The sequence below is a fragment of the Vigna angularis genome, chromosome 8 (genome assembly GCF_016808095.1).
Source record: "Vigna angularis cultivar LongXiaoDou No.4 chromosome 8, ASM1680809v1, whole genome shotgun sequence".
Classification (NCBI taxonomy): Eukaryota; Viridiplantae; Streptophyta; class Magnoliopsida; order Fabales; family Fabaceae; genus Vigna; species Vigna angularis.
The window spans coordinates 11,810,020-11,818,691 of NC_068977.1; the positions used below are offsets into that span (position 1 = coordinate 11,810,020).

At 35.1% G+C, this 8,672-nt stretch overlaps 1 protein-coding gene across 1 annotated transcript; it reads right to left on the reverse strand.

Annotated features, from left to right (window-relative positions):
• Positions 1 to 3,975: 3,975 nt before the first annotated feature.
• On the reverse strand, positions 3,976 to 8,407 carry LOC108344830 (3-ketoacyl-CoA synthase 20). The gene is made up of 2 exons (XM_017583341.2): positions 7,733 to 8,407; positions 3,976 to 4,992 (listed from the first exon to the last, which is right to left on the reverse strand). The coding sequence occupies exons 1-2, from the start codon at positions 8,348 to 8,350 to the stop codon at positions 4,207 to 4,209; spliced, it is 1,404 nt and encodes a 467-aa protein (XP_017438830.1). The 5' UTR covers positions 8,351 to 8,407; the 3' UTR covers positions 3,976 to 4,206.
• Positions 8,408 to 8,672: the final 265 nt, after the last annotated feature.

Below are 8,672 nucleotides of genomic sequence, written 5' to 3' on the forward strand. Positions count from 1 at the left end.
CAGCCGGTGGCGACAGCGAACGGCCAATGGCGACAACAAACAGCGTAGTTCGTGTGAGAGAAGTAGAGGCAACAGGTTGGAACAATAGGCTAACAAATTTTATCATGGTGGCTAGTGGTGGAGGTAGCAGCGACGACCAATGGTGGAGGCAACAACGACAACCAGTGGTGGAGGCAGTGACAGCGGAGCGGCAAGCTGTTCACGCGAGATGAGAAGCAGCAATTCGCAGGTGAGTTTGAGGTTAAGTTTGATTGGTGCGAGTTGAGGATGGTGGTGGTGAGAAGCTTGTGGAAGGGAAGAATAAAAGGGGAGAATGAAAGGGGAGAATGAAAGGTCTGAAATTTAAATATCGAAGAAGTTATTACCTTAGTTAAGTAGATAACTGAGGCAATAAGACTCTACTGCATCGGTTTAAAGACAAACGGTGCGTAAACCTTTTAGAAAAAATTCAAAATAAAATTATAAATGGTAGAGCTGTCAAAACGGGTAACCCGGCTCGACTCGGTCCGGCTCACCATGGGTTAGTCACTTAGTGAGTCAACCCAACTCGTCTCACTTACTAGCGAGCTGAAAAAATTTGAACCCGGCTCGACCCACCACAGGTTGATGGGTTAAATGGGTTGGCTCACTGACTCACTTAATTATAAGTTTTTTTAAAATAAAAAATTATAATTTTTTTAATTCAAATTTAAATAAATTTCACTCTAAAATAATGATAAACTTCAAAGACAATTTAAAATTAAAAAAAAATATCATACAAGTCAAGTGTAATCCAAAAACAAGCACAAAAGACAAACAAATAAGTTTTTAATATTGATAATTTTTGTTTCACTTGTCCATTTGTAATATTAGAGTCTTGAATAAATAAATCTATATTATTTTTCTCTCTTGAAACATCTTTTTTTTATCACATCTACAAATAATAAAAAAAATGCTAACTAATAATATTGAAACTGAAAATAATAAATAATTAAATTAAATTAGGTGGATTGGTGAGCCAACCCGACTCACCACTGGTTCAACCCGGCTGAGTCGGATTCTAAGTGAGCCGGGTTAAAAACTAACCCGCATAAAAAAATTACATTTTTTTCAAACCCAACCCGACTCAAACCCGTGGTGAGTCAGGTTGGCTCGCGGGTTGCAATCCATTTTGACAACACTAATAAATGGCAAAATTTAAAGAAATTTCTAACTATAGACATCGGTTCGCAATTAAACTGGGGAAGTAAAGGTTGACAAAATGGATTTGAAACGTTCAAATATAGAGGTTGTCAGCTTTTGGCAGGACATATTGCTTCGGTTCTGCACAGAACCGAGGAAATTAGGCCTATTTTGAAAAAGTGAGCAGGTGAAAAGTCTGATTTGCAGAGGGAAGTTCTGACTTTTCTGTCTTGCGGCTTCTGACATAGTTTGTTGCTTTGATGGTTGCTCCCTCTGGTGTAGTAATGTAGACATGTTTTTTCTACAAAAATTTTGGTTTAGCAGTGGTCACAATTTTGATGTTCAATGCATGGAATTATGGTTGTAATGAGTATATGTTAATGATTGGTAAATATTGTGTGTAGAAGTAATCATATTCAATGGTGCAGTGCCTAGTTGCTAGTTGTTATAGTAATTTTAAGCCAATTGATAATGTTTGAGTGTCGACACATGATAATAGGTTTATTACAGTGATGATTACTTGTTTACACATGATAATATGTTTGAGCACTCTTCAGACTGTGTGAGACAATAAGAATGGGTTTGAGTACCATACTCTCTATTCTGTGTGACCGTTAACGAGAGGAAAGTTGTTGGCTCTTTAAGAGGAACATGTCCTTAACTGTGTGTGTGAGACTACTCAACCGCCTTGTAGGGAAGTTGGTATGTGTGACTTTAGGCTGTGTGACAAGAGACCATTGTGAGGAGTCTATGTGACAAGAGATCAATGAGAGAGTATGTCTATCTGACTTTAGACCTTTGAGTGACTTCTGAGGTCGAGATGTGATCATTGAGATGAAAGAAAAGTGAATAGGTTTTAGAACCCTTGTTCTATTTGTTTTGATGATGTTATTATTGTGTTTGATTCTTTAGCTCACCTATGTGTTTTGTGTGTTTATTGCGATGATCGTAGAACATGAGTGTTGTACGAGAGCAAACAGAAATGCTAAAGTCAATGGTATGAAATAGATGACATGAGATGGGATGTGCTTTCGGGAGCTTAAACATTCATCTGGTTTTTATGAACGAAATTTTCTTTATAAATTTAATTTGATGTTTTAATTTATTTGAATGTATGGATATTGAAATTTTAAAGTTGTAATAAAGTTTAGTTCTTTTGGACTTTTAACTTTGTCTTTATAAATATTTCGATTTTAATGCGTTTAAGGGACTCCTAGAGTTGGGATGTTACAAAAACTAAAGCAGAATAAAGTACAATACGTTCATGCATTTAATGATTTTTACATTAAGAGAGCATTGAAGTATGATTCCTAATATAAGTGTTTAGCGCGGGTCTAAGTTTTTCAAAGTAATATCACAATTGATAAGTTATATAGCATTTACTACTTCTTTCATTAGACGTGCTTTGTCAAATATTATTTGACACGTAATTGTTTATCAAGCTAGCTTATGGATGGTAAAAAAATATGCGGGTACAGGTATCCGCGGATAAAATCCGCGACAGATAGTTATTACTCGTAGATATTTATTACCCGCGGGTAACGGGTAACGGGTATTTTAATACTCGCTTCTAAATGGGTTGAATGCGGATAGTATACTACCCGACCCGCGAGTATCCGTTACCCACAAAAAATAAAAAAAATAATTAATTTATATATTTTTTAATTAAATTTAATTAAAAATAAAATAAAAATATATTTTATTAGATTAAATTTAATCAAAATTAAAATTTAATTTATATTTAATTAATATTATATATATATATATATATATTTGTAATTTTATTTTAAAAATATATAAAATACTTTCTTTTATATTTTATGAGTAGCAAGTAGCTGGAGGTTTCAAAATTTTTTTTAAATTGATACTCACGCGAATAACAGACAGGTTACGAGTCGGTTTTTATTTTACGGGTCGGACAGAGTATCTATGCCCGACCCATTGTGATTTATAAAGCTAACGTTTAATAAAAATATTCTAATATGTGTTTTGTTTAAACACTATATTTCACTAAACTATATTTTATTAAATATTATATATTAAACTTAAAAATTCAAGTTACTACTCGTTCTAGTCTCTAAAAACTTCAATTAAAGCTCCACAAGAGAGACGTTTGAAATGAATTCTCCTAATCTTGTTATTAGAATTCTTCCAATCCTTGGAACGAATAGGTTAGGTTGGCAATCTCACTACACATGCAGTGCCTGGAAAGAAGCCTTGGGCAGAATTAAGCCACACGAGCCAATCTTTCTTTGGATTTCGGGCAGGTCGAAGACAGATTAATATTAAAGGAAAAATCTATGATTCATTTTCTACGAAGATTCTTCACAAAATTGAAAGTTATTAGCACATGTAACTATTGTGTCTTTGAAGTTTTATTAATTATGTATCTGCACCCGTTCACATGAAAAAACAGTTTTTTTTCAAGTATTTTACATAAAAAGTATATTAATGCACAATATGCAACAAAACTGTAACAGTAAAAAGCAAGTAAATCTACCCTTCTTTCTTCTTTCCTTGTTCCTGCAACTATGAGTAGAATTATGGTGGAGCCATCTGCCAAGCTATATTCTTTCTCATTTTTTTTTCCTTCCTTACAATTTTCCATACTGCCCATTCCTCTCCAACACATCAATCACTTCACATATGCCTCACATCCCTTCGCCACACCTCCAAATTACTATTAATGTATGCTCTCACCCACTGCATCTATACCTTCAACAGTGCCAACTCATCATTTCAAATAGTTTTAAAACATTATAATAAAAGGATTAAAGTTTATCATTGGAACAAGTAAATTGGTTAAACATTAGATTAATATTAAGGAATATATATATCACTATAAGATCGGTCTCTAGAAATATGACGGGTACAAGATGCAAAGGCCAAAAGTGGTTGGCCACGAAACGAAGCTAGAGAACACATGCAAAGGCCAACTACATAATTCTTCTTCTTCCCTTAACCAGACAACACACATGCATGAGAGGAAACCCTAAATCGAAAACCTTAACAGCAGAACAAACGAACAACCGAAACCATAATGCCTTATTTATTAGTCTTGACGGGGAGAGGATCAATCTTGACAGGAAAATTACCAATCTCATCCCTCCACGCGCTCCTGCAGGACCCAACGTCGATGGTGTTCAAGGCAAGCCACACCGCAGTGTTGCACTTGAACCCCGACCCAAACGCCATCTGCCACACCCTATCACCCTTCTTCACCCTCCCCTTCCCCTCACAATACGCCAACTCGTACCACACGGAACTCGAAGAAGTGTTTCCGAACCTGTACAGGGTCATTCTAGAAGGTTCCATGTGCCAGTCTTCGAGCTCCAAACTCTTCTGCATGCGGTCCAGCACAGCTCGCCCTCCCGTGTGGATGCAGAAGTGCTCGAAGGCAAGCTTGAAGTTGGGCATGTAGGACTCGATCTTCGTCTTCAGCACCTTCCTCTCGATTAGGTTTGATAAGAACTTTATCTTCTCCGAGAGTGGGAGAACCAAAGGGCCGAGCGACGTGATGTGGACTTTCAGGGCGTCGCGTGCCACGTTCATCAGCTCTTTAGAGAGCGACACACCCACCTTGTTCTCCTCGTCTTCCTCCTGGAACACACAACTGTAGCTGTTGTCGTCGGCGCCCACGTGCGTTCGGAGCGTGTGGAGGAGCTGGTACTTTGCGCGGCGCCGGTCCGACGGGTGACTGGAGAGTAGCGCGGCGGATCCGCCCATGCGGAAGAGACAGTTCACGAGGAGCATGGACGGGTTGTTGCCCCAGTACATGCTGGAGATCTCATTTTCCGTGCTCAGAACCAGCGCGTACGAGTTCGGGTGTGCCTGCAAATAAAAAATAGGGCAAAATGAATAAAATTAAATATATAAAAATTCGAAATTATTTTTAAGCCTGTGCATCTCTGTTACGATATTAATTGTATCAGTTATTCATTTACTTTTGGTAGATATATCTATAAAAATGTTTATTTAAACTCCTTTTATCTGTCTCATATCAGCGACCCACTTTGATACCTGGTAAATATTTTACCAGTTTTCCATTCAAGATGGGTCTACTTCATCTCATCGTACAACTACTCACAGTGTTGATCCTGATCACTCAATCTCATCATAATACTCCTAAAGCTAACTTATTAAGTTCACTTTTTGGCGTCAAGTACGTGGCCCCACGCACGAGCAATGTAGCTGTTCAAACAACACAAATGCCGCCTAGAGAAATTATACGTGCAAATCCAAAATAATTAATCACAATGGTGACAAAATAGGTATGGCATCATGAAAATAAAAACAGAAAATACTTATTAAAAAGATAGTGAAATAAATTAGAGCGAATCGATTTCTGTATACTTTCACCTTTTCAAAATTTGAATATTTTTTATTTTTATTTTGGTTTGGTTATTTATTGTTAAATATGTTAATCTTCTTCTATGCACGTATAAGAGAATTGTTGACCTAATATATCATTAGTTAGATAGTTTATAGGGAAACGTATGATATTACTTTAATGTTTACCATCGAAAACTTTTCTCGCACATTTTACCCTAATGTATTTTAATTCTTTTGTATTTTTAAATATGTAAACATGTGACAAATTATTCTTGTATCCCAAAAGTTAAATCGATTTGTTACTAATTTCTTCAGAACAATGTGTATCACTACTAAGATGATGATAAAAATGTATGAAGAAGAAAAGGTAAATATTTAAAATGAGTAAAAAAGGAAAGTTGACAATGAATGATTGATACATGATGATAAAGTGAGTAAAATAGATTCGAAATAAAAATAATTGAGTGATAAATAACAAATTATTTACACCTTATTCCTGCTTCCCTTTTTATTTATAAATAAAATACTCATTTATATTTTCTTTTTAAGTATGAACAAATTTTAACCACTTTTACTTTTTTAGTAATATTTTTCCTAATATATCTAAACATCAATTAATTTCTGAACTTTTGTTTCTTTAATTAATGTCTGAGGCTGTAGCAAGTTTGGTTGGAAAAAATTTTCGGCCTTAAAATTCATATGATCATCAAATTGGTCTCATGTGGGCATTAAATTTTCAGGCTACAAGGTTTAAATGCCTTTGAATGGATTATGAGCTTTTATGGTAAGAGATAGGGTGGGTAACCATCTCTACCCTACAAACAAACTTCATTTTATTTTGATTCCTAACTCCTAGAGATATCTTGTGCTGACATGTGTTTGATTTTATTAAAAATAGTTTATTTTTCTTATAAAAGTATACAATTAAAAAACAGAAAAAAAATATGGAAGAAAAAAACTGAAAATGAAGAACACTGATTTGCATATACCTTGTTTTCTTCTTACCTCATCTTTATCTTTCCTTTTATTTTTTTTACAATAATTAATATATTAGTTTAATATTCATTTTACGGGTATCCGAGTATTTTCTATAAAAATAAACTGGTTCTTAGTAACTTGTGCACTGCTGATGGCACTTTATCCGATGATACAGCTACATGAAATAAAACGTGGCCCCACCCAACCGACTCACGTAGCTGTTACATGAAACCTGGTACACTATATTTGACACTGTTAAATTTTCATACAAGAATTATATTCACAACCGAAAATATATGCTATGAATTACAAAGAGAGATAAGTTTTTTGTATTATTATTATTATCACATTTAATAAATTTTTACACATATTATATATTTATTATTTTTCTTTCAATCTCTTTTCTTACAAAAATAGAGTTATTTATTTAATAATCAAAATATCTCTAAAACGAGTTGTTAAACTAGTATAAATGATGTTAAAAATAATATTTTCCAGCTTTTTTATGTGATATTTATTACTCTCTTTTTTTTATGTCTCTTTCAATGTAACTTTGGAGAAAAATGCTAAAGATATTTCAAACAAAAAACTACAGTTTTCAATGCATAAATTATCCTGTTTATGTTTGAGCACATGCAGTGCAAGTACAAAACAATGGTTGCAGAGGAATCAAAAGAACACAACAAAGTGTTTTGATTTCCCCATTAATGGAGGAACATAGATGAGAGATGTAATTAATGATATGAAAGTTGAAAAGAAACGGAAAGAGGAAAAATGTGGAAAAAATGGTGTAAGAAAAAAGGAGATCTAAAAAGGTTGAGTTGGTACAATATGTGATAGTTTTGCGTACAAATTTGTGGAGGATCACATTGTTGATGAATATTTTTTAGACCTATGTGATAAAAGTTGGAGATACGCTTTTTATTTTTATTTTGTTCAAATTATGGAAATTGTAGATTTCCATCTTATTCAATAATTTATTAATAATTATAATTTTGAATTATTAACAGAGTACTTATTATGAGAACTATTATAAAATTAGACTGGTGCATCTCTTTCAGTGTGTCATCTTTATTATATGCTATTTTCTCTCTTCAAAAATATCAAAATGTCTCGTTTCATGTTACATAGGTGAAAAATTGAAATGATTCAAAGTAGTTTTAGTTTCATGTTAATTATTATTATCTACATATGGAACAAAATCTGCAACATATCTAACACAAGACATGAAAATTAATGAGCATGAATGATAAGCGAGAACCTGAAGGAGCTGTTTGGCAAAGTCAACAGCAAGAACCCCTGCACTGCACCCCATGCCACTGAGATTATACGCCAGAATGTTCCCTCGAAGCTTGTACCGATTAATAATGGAGTCAGACAAGGACGGTGTGGGATTGAACAAGCAACAATTCACGACAAGTATCCCTATGTCCTTCGCTTCAATCCCAGTTTTCTCCAAAAGCTCATCAACAGCTCCGAAGAGCACCGTGTCGGTTTCCTTCCTTGCCTCGTCCAAAGTTAGCTTTGGTGGAATCGCCAACAGCCCCTCTGGAACATAGGTCCACGGTCCCAAGCCAGACCTGTCGAGAATCTTGGTCACGAGCTTGTAGTTTTCGTCGGAGAGAAACCCCACGCGCTTGGCTCTGTCCAGCAACGTTTCCTTGGAGCAAAGGCACGCCACGCTTGGCTTGAAGCATGCAAAGTCCACCAAGTAAACTTTGCAGGGTCGCTTCATTAAAAAGTGGTACAGCATTGCCATGGCCATGCATGATGCTATTATGATCGAACCTCGTTGTTTTAACTCAGGGACGTAGAAACATGCTGTGGCGACAGCTAAAAGGAACGTGAACAAGATGTTCATGTTGAAATGGTGCAGCATTGTTTAGGGTATGCTGTTGAGTGAGAAGTTTTCTGCTGGGGTTGTGAGGAGGGAGGGTGCAAACGATGGAAATATATATAGAGAATGATTCTTAGGGTAGAGTGAGTGTGGGCATTTCAGTAAAGGAAGTTAAGAGGTAAAGGGTGGCAGTTAGAAGCCATAACTGTTAGTAATTGTTTTTGTCAGGAGTTAGCTTTGGTGTTAGTTTACAGTTGGTGAATGTCTTCCAAAGATAATAATAATATCACTTTATTTGATCAAATTAAATAAGGGTGAAACTTATATTCCGGAGCAAACTAAAATTGAACTTTTGGAGATTTGG